The sequence below is a fragment of the Elephas maximus genome, chromosome 20 (genome assembly GCF_024166365.1).
Source record: "Elephas maximus indicus isolate mEleMax1 chromosome 20, mEleMax1 primary haplotype, whole genome shotgun sequence".
Lineage (NCBI taxonomy): Eukaryota > Metazoa > Chordata > Mammalia > Proboscidea > Elephantidae > Elephas > Elephas maximus.
Genome location: NC_064838.1, coordinates 76,461,587 through 76,485,059, shown reverse-complemented (window position 1 = coordinate 76,485,059; position 23,473 = coordinate 76,461,587). Strand labels below are relative to the sequence as shown.

At 38.8% G+C, this 23,473-nt stretch overlaps 1 protein-coding gene across 1 annotated transcript; it reads right to left on the bottom strand.

Moving 5' to 3' along the window:
- Positions 1–240: 240 nt before the first annotated feature.
- LOC126064248 (olfactory receptor 4C11-like) lies at positions 241–1,155 on the bottom strand. The gene has a single exon (XM_049863085.1). The coding sequence runs from the start codon at positions 1,153–1,155 to the stop codon at positions 241–243; it is 915 nt and encodes a 304-aa protein (XP_049719042.1).
- Between the last annotated feature and the right edge of the window lie 22,318 nt (positions 1,156–23,473).

Here is a 23,473-nt window from a genome sequence, read left to right as displayed (position 1 = left end):
TTCAAGTATGGATCGTTATAGGTTGTTCACAACGGTCATGAGCTTTAAGTACTCATAGTCTAATGCAATCCTCTCAGAATATTAAATGTGTGTATAATGAATCAATAACATGTTGATATATATTGATTGCTGTTTCCTGTTAGGGTTGTTTCCTGTTAGGAGTATTTCTAATTTCCTGCCATGTAACAAAAACTGATTTAAGGAAGTGTAATTTAAATATGCCATATTTATCAACTAAAGTCATAATTTGCTACACCATAACTTTTTCATGGCATTTTTCATTTCCGCATTCCTCAGTGTATAGATCAAAGGGTTGAGAAAGGATGTCCCAATTGTATAAAACACAGCCACCAACTTGTCCACTGGAAATGTAGTTGGTGGGCGTGTGTACATGAATATACATGGACCAAAAAATATGACAACCACAATGAAATGGGAGGTACAGGTAGAAAGAGCTTTTCGCCTTCCTTCTGCACTGTGGTTTCTCAGAGAGTATAAAATGACAACATAGGATATAAGCAAGAGCATGAAACTCACCATGCATATGGCCCCACTATTGGACACAAGTAACAAATTTATCACATAAGTGTCCATGCAGGCAAGTTTCAACAAGGGCTGCAAGTCACACAAATAGTGATCAATCACATTGGGGCCACAGAAAGGCAATTTTAAAGTCAACATAATCTGTACTGAAGAATGGACACAAGATCCCACCCAGGCCAGAATCACCAGCACGCCACAGACACGCCTGCTTATGATGGTTGTGTATCGCAGGGGCTTACAAATGGCCACATAGCGATCAAAAGCCATGAGGATGAGCACAAATACCTCCATACACCCAAAGAAATAGACTGCAAAGACCTGAGTCATGCATTCAAGGTAGGAAATAGTCTTCTTCTGAGACAGAGCATCCACAATCAATCTGGGTGCCGTAGTTGTAGAAAAGCAGGCATCGGCAAAGGACAGGTAGAATAGGAAGAAGTACATGGGACTCCCAAGAGTATGACTTGTCTTAATCGTCACCACAATGAGAAAATTCCCCAGCAGAGTCAAAAGGTAAAGAAACAAGAAGATTCCAAATATCATTTTCTGCTTTTCAGCATCCTGCGTCAACCCAAACAGAATGAATTCAGTCACACTGTTATTCATCACCATGTTAGTAGCTGTAGGTGGGATGAAGTTGACAAAGGTTTAATCTGCAGAGAGAAGAAAAAAGTAACATTTTGGGAAGATCATTTGGCTAAACTCTGAATTCATTGTTTCTGTTGCATATTTTGTTACCTCCAATTGCCTTTGGTGTGCACCAAAATTCCCCAGGAATCTGTGTCAATCTATAGATGCACAGGCCTCTCCCAGATTTATCTATTGATTCAGAAACTGACTGGCCCAACACTTTTGTATTTTGTGAATAATATATATATATATATATGTATATCCTTCACAAACTTTTATTTTTATCAAGATTAAGAACTACAGAACTTGTTCTTTCCTGGGCAAAAGACTTAACTGCTTTGAAACTTGGCCTTCATAGGAAAAAAGAAGCACCAATATCTGCCCTACCTTATTCTGAGTCATCATGAGAATTTAAAAAAGGGTTTTACTCACACATATGCATGAATATATGTTTCATGCATTATGCATCTTATGTGTGTGCTTTGAAATCTGAAAAACACTATTCCAATAAAATTAAGCAATAAAGTTGTTGGAGAATTCCTTATGAAGAACATATTTTCAGTTCCGTTGACACATTTTTGGGTCTACTATCCCTGGCCCTTTAGGATCTTGGTGGAATATGCTTCCCAACGAATCTATTTTTACAACCCATCATCTATGCCTCTAACGCTCAAGATGTGAGCTTCACTGATGTTCATGACATAACGGATGTCTGGATAACGCTTTTCTTAATTATCTAGTGCTGCTATGACAAAATTATCACAAATGGGTGCCTTTAACAAACAGAAATGGATTTTTTCACAGTTTAGGGGGCTAGAAGTCTGAATTCAGTGTGCTGACCCTAGAAGAAGGCTTTCTGTCTCTGTTGGCTCAGAGGAAGTTCCTTGTCTCTTTGAGCTTCTGCTCCTGGGTGATCTTCATGTGGCTTAGCATCTTTCTTCCCCTATCTCGGCTTTCTGGCTTTCTTGCTTAATCTTTTTTTTTTTTTGAATCACTAATTCTGTCTCATTAACATAAAAAAGACAACCCATGCCCAAATGGGATTATAACCACAGGCATAGAAGTTAGGATTTACAACACATATTTTTGGAGGACACAATTCAACCCACAGCAATGCTTTTGATTGGTATAATGGAGGGAAACTACTCTTTATCTTTTTCTCGAACTTATACCCTTAACTTGGCTTCAAGAGAGAATATTGAGCTTCTCTACCTACAAATTTGACTTGCATATAATTTCTAATATTTCAATAACCTCAGTATTGTTTTTACTCATATATAGCCTTCTTTATTCTGAATTCCCCAGGATACTTCTTCTAAAAACTTTTTTGGATATCATTAATAAGTAAGGCATTATGCAATATGTACTAGAAGAAACCACATGTGGAGAGAAAGGCACAAATTTCTCAAAGATAGATTGAGCAGTGAAGAATTCAAAGTTATGTAAGTGAACTATAATTTTAACTGGAGACATCCATGTTCCAAACCATGTTCTATCAGATGCAAACATTCAAATGGAGAACTGAGAGATATGTTAGCAAAGTAATCAGCACATAGAGTCTGAAGGCACATTGCCTAGATTTAAACCTCACCCTACTGTTCACCAGAGTTGTCGCATTTAACAGGTTTTTTAATACTTTGTGCTTTATTTTCTTCATCTGTAAAACAGAAATAATAAATATATGCTTTAAGGCTGCTGGAAACATGAAATAATATGACATAATTAAGTTATTAGATGTCAGGACTCAGTACCCATAGCAACAGTGGTTATTTTCATTATGATTTTGGCTACTGCGTTTACAAGAGATATTTTCAATTTTTCAGAAATATGAATTCAGATTTTTTTATCTACCCATAATAAGGCTATACCACTGTATTAAAATATTAAGTTCCTTTGCTGAGTGGCTGAAATCCTATCAGCACTGTGGATGATAATAGTTTTCTTATAATGATCAGAAGCTAGGATTGAGAGTTCTGAATATCTTTAATAAGTAAGAAAGAGAAAAATGAATAAAAAATATGTAGTAGCATCAATACAAGGGACCCATGATGAGAAGAAAGTAGAAATAAAATGAGATCTTGGTTGTGAACAGTTTGAAACCAAAAGCAAAGGAATGAAGGCATTTATGAGAAAAAATGAAATCAAAGCTTTAATGGTGATGATAAGGCACATGCTATATTAAGAATATAGATCAGTATGAACCCTCTAGTTTAGTCAGACTCAAAAGTTGTGGTAGAAATGTTGGAAAAGTAAGTTGCCCTCATAGCTAAAAGCCATAAAAGTCAGGTTATAAAGTTCTGATTTTTTCTACTAGTAAAGCAGAAAATTTGGAGGAATAAAAACCTAACAGCACCTTCTATTAAGATTTATTAGGCACCTCTTAACAAAAAAGCACTCTGCGTTGTTTAGTGGAATTTAGCCATCTTTTTTTTTTTTGGACTAAATTTAGTCCATTTCGACTTTGAGGTTGTCTGTAAAAAAGTGCCTATCTTCTTCAAGATTACAGAGTCCTACTGAAGACTTTCTTTCTGTTCCCTGCATTTAGAAATCAGTAGAAAGGATTCAAGTTGATTCACTATAAACCACCAAATGAAATCCACTGCCTTGGAGTTAATTCAGACTCATAACAACACCATATGTTACAGAGTAGGGCTGCTCCCTAGGGTTTCTTGGCTGTAATCCTCACAGAAGCAGTTCACCAGGCCTTTCTTCCATGGTGCCACTGGGTGAGTTTAAACTGCCAATCTGTAGGTTACTAGACAAGCACAAACCCTGTGTACCATCCAGGGACCTGGATTCACTGTAGCCTCAACAAAATAAAGACTGGCTCTACAGTTATCCCAAATATGATTCATCAGTGGCTTCAGACTTGTCACTTCCTTTCTTAAAGAAGGATCAAAAATGCTAACTCTCAACTCATCTCTGCGGGAGGCAAAAAACATGTAGGGAGCACAGAGAGGTGGATGATAATCTTGTCTATGCCATTAAATGTCAGTTGACCTTGGTCAAATTAGTTCGTTTCTAAGCCTGAATATAGTTGTTTCCATTGAGGGGGCTCAAGAAAATAATTTTCTTCTCCACTTTAACATAAGAATCTTTTCACACTGTATAGTAGTCATTAAAATTTAAATAAAAATCTCACACAATTAGACGAAATAAAAACAGTATGTATTGCTATACTTGTGTAGGTTTTCATTGTGAGAATAATTAACTCGTGTAACAAAAATGCAGACTCAGATTTAATAAAATGGATGGTTCTGGAATCCTTAAGTGGATCCTCACAGGCTTTTATTGAGATGCCTGTTCTATGACTCTAAACAGGGAAGAAGGACTCAAATTCAGCAATCCCCTCTTCTCATTCTTTCTCTCCTCTCCCTCATTTTACCCCTTTGTCATCCCTTAAAAAGACAAAGTGGGAATTCCAAAAAATGTGATGAGTCATAAATACAATAAAATGTTTACTACGATTTTATAATCTAATGGCTGTGTTGGTGCCCATCATGGCTTTCAAGCCCTCCAATGCTGTGACAGAGTCTTGCTTTTTACTTTTCTTGCCCCGACTTCTGTCAACGCATGCTCCAGTCAAGCCTGACACTTGGTGTTCCTCATTAATATACCAAGACCATTTTTTTACATCCAATTTTTTCTACATCTGACAGCAGCTGAACACCCCTTTCTCTGCTGCAACCTAAACTTTCCATTTCTATCTGTGGGGAGTACATAGTTCAAATGTCATCTCCTCAGAGAAGTATATCTGGATTTTCCCAAGTCACTCTCTTGCTAGTGGCTTCCACAACTGAAAAGTAAATATTTGTTGAATCATGTAGTCCCTGATTATATTCTCTCATTTTTGCTTTCACATCTTTTGTTCGTTGATTTCATAATATCTTGTGAGTTAAGTAAGGCAAGTTTGCTTTGTTCTATTTTGTGCACTTTGTGTTAAGCTGGGAGGCAGAGTTTAGCAAAGAGCAGTTAGAGTAAATCCAGGACCAAAACCAAAGTCTTTAGTCTCCATAACATTCTGTCTGTAACTCTTCACCCCACATCAGACTACAGCCATCTGGAGAGAGCCAACAAAAGCTCAGAAACCATAAACAGGTAAAGAAGAAAGCTGCTGGCATATTCATGGATGGAAATTATAGGATGGGTGAAACAAAGAGATCAGTATTTTATGTTTATATTTGAAAAATAATACTGAGGAGGAGGTAGTGATTAGATAAAGGAAAGAGTCAGATCAAAAGGGAAAAGATGAGTCGTTGTGGCTAAGAGAAGAAAGAAGGATCAGGGTGGGGGTAAGACAGGGAAAAATCCACAGGGCAAGCAAGGGTGCACAAAGAATTATGTTAGGGATTAAATAGTCTATCCCAGGATTTAATTAGAGATATTTCTTCTCCCTTTTCCATGCCTCATGTTAGCTTTTTCTCCAACTCCAGAAATAGTTGTGGTTTGGGTTATAAGCAGGGGTGACAGTGGGTCCCGGACACCCAACATTTGTATTCACTTATGCATCCTCATACTTTTCCTGAACTTAAACCTTTCAAATAGTCTGAAGGTAGGATATTCTGCCAGGTTGGTCTTGGTGCCAGGTAATAGTTTGTTTCATCCCCTTTTTTTCAAGCAGAATTGGCCTCAGAGACAGGGATGTACCAAGCAGAGGCCAGCGAAAGCTGAGGGTCCCTGAAACATCAGAGCCTTACCAACGCTGTGGGAAATATGTTCCTGGAACTTCAAGTTTCTCAAGACACATAACTAAATGGTGGTAACTGTTCTAAAAAATGCAGCAGCATTGGAAAATTATATAGAAACAGCTTGGAAATGGGAGGCAAGAGAAAGGAAATATTTCAGTTGAGCTTGAAAAACCTACCTTTTTTCTTGTAAGCAAAGGGATTACAATCAACGGAGAGCTCATAGTCTTCTCTTTTTAAATTCTGATCTACACTGAAGATTAACCACGTGCAGTGCATTGCAACATGCAAATTGTACTTGAGATAGGTCTACTCTGGCTTTCTGTTGAAGGAGCTATCAGAAGAAAAAATGCCCCACAGGTAGCCAGCTCTTCCTAGAAGGCTTGAATTAGACTTTACAAGAGGGTCTGTATTGTTAGCAGGAGAAAATTTTTTAAAGTTTCTTATTTCTGCACTTAAATTTTTCCAGAAGAAAAAATATTCTCATTAATCTATGGTAGAAATTTTTCTACAGCCAGCTCTACTAGCCTCAAGACACTCCCTGCAAAACACATGAATTAAGCATGTCTTCTTCTTCCTTCAGATATTTATAAGGGTTTCATAAAAGTTCACAAATGCCCAGAACTGCATTTCAGCCACCAGAGACCAAGGACTACATTTCTCCCCATCCAACCCTAAAGGATTGGCTCAATGAGCTACTTAGCATGGTTAGCCCAGCAGCACAGCAAACCATAAAAACCATAGGGACAATTAATCCCAGGCAAGGTTGTCAGCAGCCAGATTTTGTCCTCAGAGCCCTCCTTTCCACTTCATTTGACCTAAGGGACACCTCCAATTTCAGTTACCAAGTGTTCATGTGGCCACATCTCTGCCCTACTTCACCCATACGCCCTCCTGTAAGGAACAAGCACACTTTCAAACTCACATTGATATGTAGGCCAAGAAAAGTTACCACGGAAGGTTACCAAAGGCTTTCTCCTTTAAGAAAAATCTTTTCAAATGGTAGGCAAAGCTCAAGTAGGTGTGATGTAATTAAATTCTCTGACTCCATTGCTTATGTTTATGTGACTTCAAACAAGTTTATTAACTTCTCTTACTTTCCTATTATGAAAAATATTATTTTTAAATTTTTTATAATAATTATTACTAATCCTAATAATATTAATAAAATACATTACAGAATTTTACATGAAAACTATAAGTTAAATTTTCTGTAATTTCTAAAACATTTTGAAGTCGGTAAAAAAGGAAGGGAAATGAGGGAGGGATTAAATTTACAACGAGTAACACAAGACCAATTAATTAAAATAAATTTTATTTAAAGATTTTTTTTTTTTTAGCATTGATATTCTAAAGGAAAAAAAAACTCCTGTTTTAAATATACCAAAGGAAATGAGGGGCAAGCCACCCAAATATTTGTGGGAAGAATAATTAAGACAGCGGGAGCAACCTGTGCAAAGTTTCTTAGGCAGGAGCATGGCTGGTGTCATGTAAAACTTTGGCAGGAAAAATAGTTTATATGTCACAACAGGAAAAAAGAATTAATAGAGTTGGACACTAGCAAAAGTAGGATGGAAATATGGAGATGTGGTTGGAGATTGTTGTTGCTGTATGTCCTCGAGATCTGAAAAACAGGAATCAGCTGTAGGATCCAGAATCATGAAAAGCCCACAAGCCCTGCCTGGCACGTACCCAAGGAAACTCCCCTTCCAATGATTGACCACTCACATCAGATCCTATCATGAAGGTGCTCACATAGCATCAAATCTAATCATGGAATTGATCACATCATCACTCTACTATCAAATCACTGAGAAACATGGCCTGGCCAAGCTGACACACGACCTTAACCAACACAGTTGGGAGTAGAGTTAGAATGAAAAATGGAGGCTATGGTGCTGTGAAGAAGTCCTGGTTGTGTAGTGGTTAAGCACTTGGCTGCTAATCAAAGGTCAGCAGTTCAAACCCATGAGCCATTCCACAGGATAAAGATGTAGAAACCTGTTTCTGTTAAGATTTACAGGGGGGCGGAGCCAAGATGGCGGACTAGGCAGACGCTACCTCGGATCCCTCTTACAACAAAGACACGGAAAAACAAGTGAATCGATCACATACATAACAATCTACGAACCCTGAACAACAAACACAGATTTAGAGACGGAGAACGAGCTAATACGGGGAAGCAGCGATTGTTTCCAGAGCCTGGAGCCAGCGTACCAGTCAGGTACAGCACAAGCACAGAGAGCTGCTCCGCCCCCCTGAACTAACCCCGGGAGGGGGACCAGCCGGTTCCACGGGGCGGCGTGGGATGCAGCCAGTAGGAGAAGTCCCCGGGAGGCAGTGACTGGTCTTGGAGCAGAAAGAGCAGCGTCCGAGCTGGGGAACCGTCCCACAGGGATTTGGACTGGACGCAGGTACGGCATAAACACGGAGAGTTGCTCCACCCCCCTGAACTAACCCCGGGAAGGGGACCAGCCGGGCCGCGCGGGCGGCGTGGGATGCAGCCGGTAGGAGAAGTCCCCGGGAGGCAGCCACTGGTATTGGAGTGGGGAGAACAGCGTCCCAGCCGGGACACTCGGTCATGGCACAAGCACGGGGAGCTGCTCCACCCATCTGAACTAACCCCGGGAGGAGGCCCAACTGGTTCTCGGGGGCAGCAGGGCCACGCAGCTGGAGGGACAAGAGGCCCTCGGGAGGCAGAGACTGATTTTGGAGTCGAGAGTGCATCGTCCCAGTAGGGGAGCCTTGACGCTGGGCGTGGGGCTGGAAGCGGAGGATCTGACCGTGACTCCAGCGGGCCAGACCCCCTGGGGGCAATCTCCACACAGCCAGCACACATAGGCGACGCGCCCACGGGAATCTCAGATATAATAGTCATTCCAAGCAAGACAAGCAACTCTGGCTATATTCTGAGGTGCTACTCTCCTATCTCTCTGTTCCCTCCCCCACCCTCCCCAGGCGGCTTCATTAACATCTGAATAGCCTGAGCCAGAGGGAGAACTCTGATAGGGATCTGACTGCATTTTTTTTTAGCGGATTTTCTGGAAAAACTAGTTTCCCAGTGATGGCGCGGAGACAACAATCCATATCAAACCACTTAAAGAAGCAGACCATGACAGCTTCTCCAACCCCCCAAACAAAAGAATCAAAATCTTTCCCAAATGAAGATACAATCCTGGAATTATCAGATACAGAATATAACAAACTAATTTACAGAATGCTTAATGATATCACAAATGAAATTAGGATAACTGCAGAAAAAGCCAAGGAACACACCGATAAAACTGTTGAAGAACTCAAAAAGATTATTCAAGAACATAGTGGAAAAATTAATAAGTTGCAAGAATCCATAGAGAGACAACATGTAGAAATCCAAAAGATTAACAATAAAATTACAGAATTAGACAACGCACTAGGAAGTCAGAGGAGCAGACTCGAGCAATTAGAATGCAGACTGGGACATCTGGAGGACCAGGGAATCAACACCAACATAGCTGAAAAAAAAATCAGATAAAAGAATTAAAAAAAAATGAAGAAACCCTAAGAATTATGTGGGACTCTTTAAAGAAGGATAACCTGCGGGTGATTGGAGTCCCAGAACAGGGAGGGGGGACAGAAAACACAGAGAAAATAGTTGAAGAACTTCTGACAGAAAACTTCCCTGACATCATGAAAGACGAAAGGATATCTATCCAAGATGCTCATCGAACCCCATTTAAGACAGATCCAAAAAGAAAAACACCAAGACATATTATCATCAAACTCACCAAAACCAAAGATAAACAGAAAATTTTAAAAGCAGCAAGGGAGAAAAGAAAGGTTTCCTTCAAGGGAGAATCAATAAGAATATGTTCTGACTACTCAGCAGAAACCATGCAGGCAAGAAGGGAATGGGACGACATATACAGAACACTGAAGGAAAAAAACTGCCAGCCAAGGATCATATATCCAGCAAAACTCTCTCTGAAATATGAAGGCGAAATTAAGATATTTACAGACAAACACAAGTTTAGAGAATTTGCAAAAACCAAACCAAAGCTACAAGAAATACTAAAGGATATCGTTAGGTCAGAGAACCAATAATATCAGATATCAGCACAACACAAGGTCACAAAACAGAACATCCTGATATCAACTCAAAAAGGGAAATCACAAAAACAAACAAATTAAGATTAATTAAAAAAAAATACACAAAACAGGGAATCATGGAAGTCAATAGGTAAAAGATCACAATAATCAAAAAGAGGGACTAAATACAGGTGGCATTGAACTGCCATATGGAGAGTGACACAAGGCGATATAGAACAATACAAGTTAGGTTTTTACTTAGAAAAATAGGGGTAAATAATAAGGTAACCACAAAAAGGTATAACAACTCTATAACTCAAGATAAAAACCAAGAAAAACGTAACGACTCAACTAACATAAAGTCAAGCACTATGAAAATGAGGATCTCACAATTTACTAAGAAAAACGCCTCAGCACAAAAAAGTATGTGGAAAAATGAAATTGTCAACAACACACATAAAAAGGCATCAAAATGACAGCACTAAACACTTATTTATCTATAATTATCCTGAATGTAAATGGACTAAATGCACCAATAAAGAGACAGAGAGTCACAGACTGGATAAAGAAACACGATCCATCTATATGCTACCTACAAGAGACACACCTTAGTCTTAGAGACACAAACAAACTAAAACTCAAAGGATGGAAAAAAGTATATCAAGCAAACAATAAGCAAAAAAGAAGAGGAGTAGCATTATTAATTTCTGACAAAATAGACTTTAGACTTAAATCCACCACAAAGGATAAAGAAGGACACTATATAATGATAAAAGGGACAATTGATCAGGAAGACATAACCATATTAAATATAATAATGCACCCAATGACAGGGCTGCAAGATACATAAATCAAATTTTAACAGAATTGAAAAGCGAGATAGATACCTCCACAATTATAGTAGGAGACTTCAACGCACCACTTTCGAAGAACGACAGGACATCCAGTAAGAAGCTCAACAGAGACACGGGAGATCTAATTACAACAACCAACTTGACCTCATTGACTTGTACAGAACTCTCCACCCAACTGCTGCAAAATATACTTTTTTTTCTAGCGCACATGGAACATTCTCTAGAATAGACCACATATTAGGTCATAAAACAAACCTTTGCAGAGTCCAAAACATCGAAATATTACAAGGCATCTTCTCAGACCACAAGGCAATAAAACTAGAGATCAATAACAGAAAAACGAGGGAAAAGAAATCAAATACTTGGAAAATGAACAATACCCTCCTGAAAAAAGACTGGGTTATAGAAGACATCAAGGAGGGAATAAGGAAATTCATAGAAAGCAACGAGAATGAAAATACTTCCTATCAAAACCTCTGGGACACAGCAAAAGCAGTGCTCAGAGGCCAATTTATATCAATAAATGCACACATACAAAAAGAAGAAAGAGCCAAAATCAGAGAACTGTCCCTACAACTTGAACAAATAGAAACTGAGCAACAAAAGAATCCATCAAGTACCAGAAGAAAACAAATAATAAAAATTAGAGCTGAACTAAATGAATTAGAGAACAGAAAAACAATTGAAAGAATTAACAAAGCCAAAAGCTGGTTCTTTGAAAAAATTAACAAAATTGATGAACCATTTAGACTGACTAAAGAAATACAGGAAAGGAAACAAATAACCCGAATAAGAAATGAGAAGGACTGCATCACAACAGAACAAAATGAAATTAAAAGAATCATTTCAGATTATTATGAAAAATTATACTCTAACAAATTTGAAAACCTAGAAGAAATGGATGAATTCCTGGAAAAACACTATCTACCTAAACTAACACAATCAGAAGTAGAACAACTAAACAGGCCCATAACAAAAAAAGAGATTGAAACGGTAATCAAAAAACTCCCAACAAAAAAAAGCCCTGGCCCGGACGGCTTCACTGCAGAGTTGTACCAAACTTTCAGAGAAGAGTTAACACCACTACTACTAAAGGTATTCCAAAGCATAGAAAATGACGGAATACTACCCAACTCATTCTATGAAGCCACCATCTCCCTGATACCAAAACCAGGTAAAGACAATACAAAAAAAGAAAATTATAGACCTGTATCCCTCATGAACATTGATGCAAAAATCCTCAACAAAATTCTAGCCAATAGAATCCAACAACATATCAAAAAAATAATTCACCCTGATCAAGTGGGATTTATACCAGGTATGCAAGGCTGGTTTAATATCAGAAAAACCATTAATGTAATCCATCACATAAATAAAACAAAAGACAAAAACCACATGATCTTATCAATTGATGCAGAAAAGGCATTTGACAAAGTCCAACACCCATTCATGATAAAAACTCTTACCAAAATAGAAATTGAAGGAAAATTCCTCAACATAATAAAGGGCATCTATGCAAAGCCAACAGCCAATATCACTCTAAATGGAGAGAACCTGAAAGCATTTCCCTTGAGAACGGGAACCAGACAAAGATGCCCTTTATCACCGCTCTTATTCAACATCGTGTTGGAAGTCTTAGCCAGGGCAATTAGGCTAGACAAAGAAATAAAAGGTATCTGGATTGGCAAGGAAGAAGTAAAGTTATCACTATTTGCAGATGACATGATCTTATACACAGAAAACCCTAAGGAATCCTCCAGAAAACTACTGAAACTAATAGAAGAGTTTGGCAGAGTCTCAGGTTATAAAATAAACACACAAAAATCACTTGGATTCCTCTACATCAACAAAAAGAACACCGAAGAGGAAATAACCAAATCAATAGCATTCACAGTAGCCCCCAAGAAGATAAGATACTTAGGAATAAATCTTACCAAGGATGTAAAAGACCTATACAAAGAAAACTACAAAGCTCTACTACAAGAAATTCAAAAGGACATACTTAAGTGGAAAAATATACCTTGCTCATGGATAGGAAGACTTAATATAGTAAAAATGTCTATTCTACCAAAAGCCATCCATACATTTAACGCACCTCCGATCCAAATTCCAATGTCATATTTTAAGGGAATAGAGAAACAAATCACCAATTTCATATGGAAGGGAAAGAAGCCCCGGATAAGCAAAGCACTACTGAAAAAGAAGAAGAAAGTGGGAGGCCTCACCTTACCTGACTTGAGAACCTATTATACAGCCACAGTAGTCAAAACAGCCTGGTATGGGTACAACAACAGACACATAGACCAATGGAACAGAATTGAGAACCCAGACATAGATCCATCCACGTATGAGCAGCTGATATTTGACAAAGGACCAGTGTCAATTAACTGGGGAAAAGATAGCCTTTTTAACAAATGGTGCTGGCATAACTGGATATCCATTTGCAAAAAAATGAAACAGGACCCATACCTCACACCATGCACAAAAACCAACTCCAAGTGGATCAAAGACCTAAACATAAAGACTAAAACGATAAAGATCATGGAAGAAAAAATAGGGACAACGTTAGGAGCCCTAATACAAGGCACAAATAGAATACAAAACATTACCAAAAATGACAAAGATAAACCAGGTAACTGGGAGCTCCTAAAAATCAAACACCTATGCTCATCTAAAGACTTCTCCAAAAGAGTAAAAAGACCACCTACAGATTGGGAAAGAATTTTCAGCTATGACATCTCCGACCAGCGCCTGATCTCTAAAATCTACATGATTCTGTCAAAACTCAACCACAAAAAGACAAACAACCCAATCAAGAAGTGGGCAAAGGATATGAACACACATTTCACTAAAGAAGATATTCAGGCAGCCAACAGATACATGAGAAAATGCTCTTGATCATTAGCCATTAGAGTAATGCAAATTAAAACTACGATGAGATTCCATCTCACACCAACTAGACTGGCATTAATCCAAAAAACACAAAATAATAAATGTTGGAGAGGCTGCGGAGAGATTGGAACTCTCATACACTGCTGGTGGGAATGTAAAATGGTACAACCACTTTGGAAATCTATCTGGCGTTATCTTAAACAGTTAGAAATAGAGCTACCATACAACCCAGAAATCCCACTCCTAGGAATATACCCTAGAGATACAAGAGCCTTCATACAAACAGATATATGCACACCCATGTTTATTGCAGCTCTGTTTACAATAGCAAAAAGTTGGAAGCAACCAAGGTGTCCATCAACGGATGAATGTGTAAATAAATTGTGGTATATTCACACAATGGAATACTACGCATCGATGAAGAACAGTGACGAATCTCTGAAACATTTCATAACATGGAGGAACCTGGAAGGCATTATGCTGAGCGAAATGAGTCAGAGGCAAAAGGACAAATATTGTATAAGACCACTATTATAAGATCTTGAGAAATAGTAAACCAGAGAAGAACACATACTTTTGTGGTTACGAGGCGGGGAGGGAGGGAGGGTGGGAGAGGGTTTTTTTTATGGATTAATCAGTAGATAAGAACTGCTTTGGGTGAAGGGAAAGACAACACTCAATACATGGAAGGTCAGCTCAATTGGACTGGACCAAAAGCAAAGAAGTTTCTGGAATAAAATGAATGCTTCAAAGGTCAGCGGAGCAAGCGCGGGGGTCTGGGGAACATGGTTTGCGGGGACTTCTAAGTCAATTGGCAAAATAATTCTGTTATGAAATCATTCTGCATCCCACTTTGAAATGTGGCGTCTGGGGTCTTAAATGCTAACAAGCGGCCATCTAAGATGCATCAATTGGTCTCAACCCACCTGGAGCAAAGGAAAATGAAGAACACCAAGGCCACACGACAACTAAGAGCCCAAGAGACAGAAAGGACCACAAGAACCAGAGACCTACATCATCCTGAGACCAGAAGAACTAGTTGGTGCCTGGCCACAATCGATGACTGCCCTGACAGGGAGCACAACAGAGGACCCCTGAGGGAGCAGGAGATCAGTGGGATACAGACCCCAAATTCTCATAAAAAGACCAAACTTAATGGTCTGACTGAGACTGGAGGAATCCCGGTGGCCATGCTCCCCAGACCTTCTGTTGACACAGGACAGGAACCATCCCCGAAGACAACTCATCAGAAATGAAAGGGACTGGTCAGCGGGTGGGAGAGAGATGCTGATGAAGAGTGAGCTAATTATATCAGGTGGACACTTGAGATTGTGTTGACAACTCTTGTCTGGAGGGGGGATGGGAGGATAGAGAGAGAGGGAAGCCGGCAAAATTGTCAAGAAAGGAGAGACTGAAAGGGCTGACTCAAGAGGGGGAGAGCAAGTGGGAGTAGGGAGTGAGATGTATGTAAACTTATATGTGACAGACTGATTGGATTTGTAAACGTTCACTTGAAGCTTAATAAAAGTTATTAAAAAAAAAAAGGTTTACAGCCTTGGAAACCTTGTGGGGCAGTTTTACTCTGTTCTATAAGGCCTCTATGAGTTGAAATAGACTCCAAGGAATTTTTTTTTTTTTATGGTGCTCTGTGGGATTTAAAACATTCTCATTAAAAAAAAAAAAATACTGGGTGGGACCAAGATGGCTGCCTAGGTAGAAGCTTCCACTTATCCTTCTTCCAACAAAGACTTTGAAAAAACAAGTGACTCGATTACATACAGGACAATCTACGAACCTTGACCATCAAATACAGAACTAAGGAGTTGACCTAAGTGGTAGTGGAGCCAAAAGCCAAATGCTGAAGCAGCAACACCTTCCGGAACCGGTGTGCCACGCCACAGCCTTGAGCCCTTGTGGTTCCCTGGTGCCAGGGTGGTGGGGCTGATTGTGGCTTACTGAGATGGGACAAGCATGGACGCAGGCTTAACCCCAGGACCAACCTTGGAGGGGACCCAGTCAGTGCATGCAGGCTGCACACCGGTGTGGTCGACAGGCAAATGAAATCCACGGAGAAGCAGCGGCTGTTTCTGGAGCCTGGAGCGCAGCATCCCAGACAGGAAGCCTTGGCACTGGGCTTTGAACTAAGTGTGGAGGAGCCAATTGCGGCTTCCAGAGATGGCGCAAGCACAGGACTCAGCACTAACCCTCTGGGGCAGTCTCAATGGTGATCCAGCCAGTGCACACAAGCTACACAACCCTCTGGAATCTCAGAAAAAACAATCCTCACCAAACAAGATAAGTAACTTTGTCTATCTTGCTGCACTACTCTCTCCTATCTATCTAATCCCTCCCCTCCCTCTCCCAGCCAGCTTCATTAACCTTGGAATTCCCTGGGCCAGAGAGTGAAGTGCACTGCTGGGTTATTTTTTTTTTCTCCTACTTCTTTCTTTTTTAACCTATTCTTCTGGTCTGAGAAAAGCAGCATTTAACAATCAATGGAAAAATCCTTTCCTGACTTCTCTAAACTGGAATACAGAACCAACTCCATCCAGGCATAAGAGACTCACAGCCTTTGGCTTTCCTCCCTACAGAGAACCAGGTGGCTATTATAATGCAAAGGCAATTCTGATAGAGATCTGACTGTAATTGTTTTAGCTAAACAGTGGAAAGGCAAGTTTTGGAGATCAGATACCTCTCTACCTATTAAACTGAGCCCTCACTGATCTACACCAGGGAACTGAGGGCTGAGGCTTCACCCACATCACCCAGACACCTGCTAAAGGGGTCTGAAGATAGCAACACCTACCAATCTATAGAGGTACATGCATTGGACACCTAAGGTACAGCTGTAGAGCCCACCGAGCAGTGCACTCTAGAGAATAGAGCCACTCCTACTTCACTGACACTTGGGGGAAGGCTGTCAGGATCCTGCCCTCCTCAGAGTGTGACCCCCTGCTGCTACCAGAAACTGGCACATACAACCATCACCATTACTCCTCTAAGTTAATAGGTAAGAGCCTACACCACACACTAGGTGACTCATTATCAGGACACCTGAGCTGATTCTATTCAAGAATAGTGAATGGACTCATAGGCTTATATACTTGGTAAGAGCTCAGACCAGCTGGTAACAGGACGTAAGTGATTCAAAAGCTACAGCAATCAAGATAGCACAATCTAGAAGCCCATCTAGGTGTATTGTAACAAAACAAAACAAGAAGACTCAGTGAGCAAATATAAAAGAAAACATTACAATATCTAGTAGATGGCTCAGAGACAGCAGTCGATGTCAAATCACATAAAGAAGAAGACCATGATTGCTTCTACAAATCCCCAAATCAAAGAATCAAAATCTTTCCCAAATGAAGATACATTTCTGGAATTGCCAGATGTAGAATATAAAAAACTAATATACAGAATGCTTCAAGACATCAGGGATGACCTCAGAAATGAAATAAGGCAATCTACAGAAAAAGCCAACGAACACACTGATAAAGGAGTGGAAGTAATCAAAAAGATTATTCAAGAACACAATGAAAAATTTAAGAAGCTGCAAGAATCCATAGAGAGACAGCATTCAGAAATTCAAAACATTAAAATTACAGAATTAGACAACTCAGCAGGAAGTCAGAGGAGCAGAATCGAGCAATTGGAATGCAGAGTGGGGGAGAAGGAGGATAAGGCAAGTGATACAAATATATTTGAAGAAAAAACAGATAAAAGAATTTTTTTTTTAAAAAGGAAGAAACCCTAAGAATTATGTGGGACTCTGTCAAGAAGAATAGCTTGCTTGTGATTGGAGTTCCAGAACTGGGGAGATAACAGAAAATACAGAGAGAATAGTTGAAGATCTGTTGGCAGAAAACTTCCCTGGCATCGTGAAAGATGAAAGGATATCTATCCAAGATGCTCATCAAACCCCATACAAGATAGATTCCAAAAGAAAATCATTGAGACATATTATCAAACTTGCCAAAACCAAAGATAAAGAGAAAATTTTAAAAGCAGTCAGGCATAAATGAAAAGTCACATACAAAGGAAAATCAATAAGAATAAGTTCAGACTCCTTGGCAGAAACCATGCAGGCAAGAAGGCAATGGGATGATATATATAGAGCACTGAAGGAGAAAAAGTGCCAGCCAAGAATCATATACCCAGAAAAGCTCTCTCTCAAATATGAAGGTAAAATTAAGGCATTTACACATAAACAGAAGCTTAGAGAATTTGCAAGAACCAAATCAAAACTACAAGAATTACTAAAGGAAATTCTTTGGTCAGAAAATCAATACTATCAGATGTCAACACAACACAAGGTCACAGAACAAAACATCCTGATATCAACTCAGACAGGGAAATCGCAAAAACAAAATAAGATTAATTAAAAATAAAAATTGCTCAAAGCAGGGAATCATTGATGTCATTATGTAAAAGAGAACAATAATAAAAACAGGGACTAAATATCGGAGGCATAGATCTTATATACGGAGAGGAAACCAAGGTGATATAGGGTGATACAAGTTAGGTTTTTACTTAGTCAAATAGGGGGAAATATTAAGGTAGCCACAAAGATGTCTAACAATTCTATACTTCAAAATAAAAACCAGGATAAACATAATGACTCAGCAAAAATAAATTCAACTCCTATGAAAAGGAAAAACACACAATCTACAAAGAAAAACTTCTCAGCACAAAAAAGTAAGTGCAAAAATGAAATTGTCAACAACACAGAAAAAAAGGCATCAAAATGGCAGCACTAAACCCATACTTATCTACGCTAATGCAGAACGTAAATGGCCTAATTTCACCAATAAGAAAACAGAGAGTCGCAGACTGGATAAAAAAAAAAAACAAAAAACACGATATGCGTATATGCTGCCTATAACACAAACCTTAGACTTAGAGACACAAATACACTAAAACTCAAAGGATGGAAAAAAATATATATACCAAGCAAACAACAATCAAAAAAGAGCAGGAATGGCAATATTAATTTCTGACAGAATAAACTTTAAAGTTAAATCCACCACAAAGGATAAAGAAGGACACTACATAATGATTAAAGGGACAATTTACCAGGAAGATATAACCATATTAAATATTTATGCACCCAATCATAGGGCTGCAAGATTCATAAAACAAACTTTAACAGAACTGAAAAGTGAGATAGACACCTTCACAATTATAGTAGGAGATTTCAACACACCATTTTCAGTGAAGGATAGGACAACCAGTAAGAAGCTCAACAGAGACAGGGAAGATCTACTTGCTACAATCAACCATCTTGACCTCATAGACTTATACAGAACACTCCACCCAACAGATGCAAAGTATACTTTCTTTTCTAGTGCACATGGAAAATTCTGTCAAATAGGTCACATGTTATGTCATAAAACAAACCTTTGCAGAATCCAAAACATCAAAATATTACAAAGCATCTTCTCGGACCATAAGGTTGTAAAAGTAGAAATCAATAACAGAAAAACCAGGGAAAAGAAATCAAATACTTGGAAACTGAACAATACCCTGCTCAAAAAAGACTGGGTTATAGAAGATATTAAGGAGGGAATAAAGAAATTCATAGAATTCAACAAGACTGAAAATGCTTCCTTTCAAAACCTTTGGGACACAGTGAAAGCAGTGTTCAGAGGTCAATTTATATCAATAAGGGCACACATACATAAAGAAGAAAGAGCCAAAATCAAAGAACTGTCCCTACAACTTATACAAATAGAAAGAGAGCAACAAAAGAAACTGTCAGGCACCAGAAAAAAACAAATAATAAAAATTAGAGCAGAATTAAATGAATTAGAGAACAGAAAAACAATTGAAAGAGTTAATGAGGCCAAAAGCTGGTTCTTTGAAAAAATTAACAGAACTGATTAACCATTGGCTAGATTGACTAAAGAAATACAGGAAAAGAAACAAATAACCCCAATAAGAAATGAGATGGGTCATATCACAAGAGACCTAACTGAAATTATAAGAATCATATCAGATTACTATGAAAAACTATACTCAAACAAATTTGAAAACCTGGAAGAAATGGATGAATTCCTAGAAACACACTACCTACCTAAACTAACACAAATAGAAGTAGATCTAAACAGACCCATAACAAAAAAGAGATTGAAAAGGAAATCAAAAAACTCCCAGCAACAACAACAAAAAAAACCCTGGCTCTCACGGCTTCAGTGCAGAGTTCTGCTAAACTTTCAGAGAAGAGTTAACACCACTACTACTGAAGGTATTCAAAAGCACAGAAAAGGATGGAATACTACCTAACTCATATGAAGCCAGCATAACCCTGATACCAAAACCAGCTGAACACAGCACAAAAAAAGAAAATTACAGATCTATATCCCTCATGAAAATAGATGCAAAAATCCTCAACAAAATTCTTAAAAAAAATGCCAATAGAATTCAACAACATATCAAATAAATAATCCACCATGACCAAGTCAGATTTATAACAGGTATCAAAGGATTGTTCAATATTAGAAAAACAAATAAATGTAATCCACCACATAAATAAAAGACCAGGAACCACATGATTTTATCAATTGATGCAGAAAAGGCATTTGACAAAGTCCAACACCCATTCATGGTAAAAACTCTCAGCAAAATAGGAACTGAAGGAAAATTCCTCAACGTAATAAAGGGCATTTATACAAAGCCAACAGCCAACATCATCCTAAATGGAGAGAGCCTGAAAGCATTTCCCTTGAGAATGGGAACCAGATAAGGATGCCCTTTATTACCACTCTTATTCAACATTGTGCTGGAGGTCTTAGCCAGAGCAATTAGGCTAGACAAAGAAATAAAGGGCATCCAGATTGGCAAGGAAGAAGTAAAATTATCTCTATTTGCAGACGATGTGATTTTATACACAGAAAAGCCTAAGAAATCCTCAAGGAAACTACTGAAACTAATAGAAGAGTTCAGCAGAGTATCAGGTTACAAGATCACATACAAAAATCAGATTCCTCTACATCAACAAAAAGAACACCGAAGAGGAAATCACCAAATCAATACCATTCACAGTAGCCCCCAAGAAGATAAAATACTTAGGAATAAATCTTACCAAAGATGTAAAAGACCTATACAAAGAAAACTACAAGTTACTACTGCAAGAAACCAAAAGTGGCATACATAGTGGAAAAACATACCTTGCTCATGGATAGGAAGACTTAACAATGTAAAAATGTCTATTCTACCAAAAGCCATCTATACATACAATGCACTTCCGATCCAAATTCCAACGACATTTTTTAAGGTGATGGAGAAACAAATCACCAACTTCATATGGAAGGTAAAGAAGCCCCGTATAAGTAAAGCATTACTAAAAAAGAAGAACAAAGTGGGAGGACTCACTCTACCTGATTTTAGAACCTATTATACCTCCACAGTAGTCAAAACAGCCTGGTAGTGGTACAACAGACTCATAGACCAGTGGAACAGAATTGAGAATCCAGATATAAATCCATCCACATATGAGCAGCTGATATTTGACAAAGGCCCAGTGGATATCCATCTGCAAAAAAATGAAACAGGAACCATACCTCACACCATGCACAAAAACTACCTCCAAATGGATCAAAGACCTAAACATAAAATCTAAAATGATAAAGATCATGGAAGAAAAAATAGGGACAATGTTAGGAGCCCTAATTCATGGCATAAACAGAATACAAAACATTACCAAAAATGATGAAGAGAAACCAGATAATTGGGAGCTCCTAAAAAACAAACACCTATGCTCATCTAAAGACTTCACCAAAAGAGTAAAAAGACCACCTACAGACTGGGAAAAAATTTTCAGCTGTGACATCTCCGACCAGTGCCTGATCTCTAAAATCTACATGACTCTGCTAAAGTCAACCACAAAAAGAGAAACAATCCAATTAAAAAATGGGCAAAGGATATAAACAGTCCCTTCACTAAAGAAGACATTCAGGGGGCTAACAGATATATGAGGAAATGCTCTCGATCATTAGCCATTAGAGAAATGCAAATTAAAACCACAATGAGATTCCATCTCACTCCAACAAGGTTGGCATTAATCCAAAAAACACAAAATAATAAATGTTGGAGAGGCTGTGGAGAGATTGGAACACTTCTACACTGCTGGTGGGAATGTTAAATGGTACAACCACTTTGGAAATCAATTTGGTGCTTCCTTAAAAAGCTAGAAATAGAACTACCATATGACCCAGCAATCCCACTCCTCAGAATATATCCTAGAGAAATAAGAGCCTTTACACAAATGCATATATATGAATACCCATGTTTATTGCAGCACTGTTTAAAATAGCAAAAAAGATGGAACCAACCAAGGTGCCCATCAACGGATGAATGGATAAATAAATTATGGTATATTCACACAGTAGAATACTACCTATCGATAAAGAACAGTGAGGAATCTGTGAAACATTTCATAACATGAAGAAACATGGAAGGCATTATGATGAGTGAAATTAGTCACTTGCAAAAGGACAAATATTATATAAGACCACTATTATAAGATTTTGAGAAATAGTTTAAATTGAAAAGAACACACTCTTTTGTGGTTAAGAGAGGCGGGAGGAAGGGAGGGTGGGAGAGGTGTATTTACTAAATAGATAGTAGACAAGAACTACTTTAGGTGAAGGCAAGGATAACACTAAACACATTGGAGGTCAGCACAAACGGACTAAACGAAAGCAAAGCAGTTTCCTGAATAAACTGTATGCTTCGAAGGTCAGTGAAGCAGTGGCAGGGGTTTGGGAACCATGGTTTCAGGGGACATCTAAGTCAGTTGGCATAAGAAAATGTATTAAGAAAGCATTCTGCATCCCACTTTGAAGAGTGGCATCTGGGGTCTTAAATGCTAGCAAGTGGCCATCTAAGATGCATCGATGAGTCTCAACCCACCTGGATCAAAGGAGAATGAAGAACACCAAGGACACAAGATAAAAACGAGCCCAAGAGACAGAAAGAGCTACATGAACCAGAGACTACATCGTCCTGAGACCAGGAGAACTAGATGATGCCTGGCTACAACTGATGACTGCCCTGATAGGGAACACAACAGAGAACCCCTGAGGGAGCAGGAGATCAGTGGGATGCAGACCCCAAATTCTCATAAAAAGACCAGACTTAATGGTCAGACTGAGACTAGAAGAACCCCGGTGATCATGGCCCCCAGACCTTCTGTTGGCCCAGGACAGGAACCATCCCCGAAGCCAACTCATCAGACAGGGATTGGACTGGACAATGGGTTGGAGAGGGATGCTGGTGAGGCGTGAGCTACTTGGTTCAGGTGGACACTTGAGACTACGTTGGCATCTCCTGCCTGGAGGGGAGATGGGAGGGTAGAGGAGCTTAGAAGCTGACAAAATGGTCACGAAAAGAGAGAGTGGAAGGAGGGAGCAGGCTGTCTCACGGGGAGGGGGGGAGAGTAATTGGGAATATGTAGAAAGGTGTATGTAAGTTTTTATGTGAGAGACTGACTTAATTTATAAACTTTCACTTAAAGCACAATAAAAATTATTTAAAAAACTGGCAATCACTAGTTTTAGTAATATTCACACAATTTCTTCTAATCCTGGGAGTGTATAAAAACTATGGACTTCTTATTGGGCTTTATGAAATAGCATTATCTACTGTAATGTGAACTCTAAAGGTAGGGATTTTCATTTTATCACAATTGTACTTGACAATAATGGGGAGTTCATGTTTCTGTGAATCCACTCTCTCCTTCCTCTGCAGTAATAGGTGATATCGAGGTGCATGATCTCCCAAGAAGTTCTCACTTTCCCCAGC

Excerpts from the sequence above, each read along its gene's own strand:
- LOC126064248 (XM_049863085.1), bottom strand. The coding sequence starts at position 1,155 with ATGGTGATGAATAACAGTGTGACTGAATTCATTCTGTTTGGGTTGACG.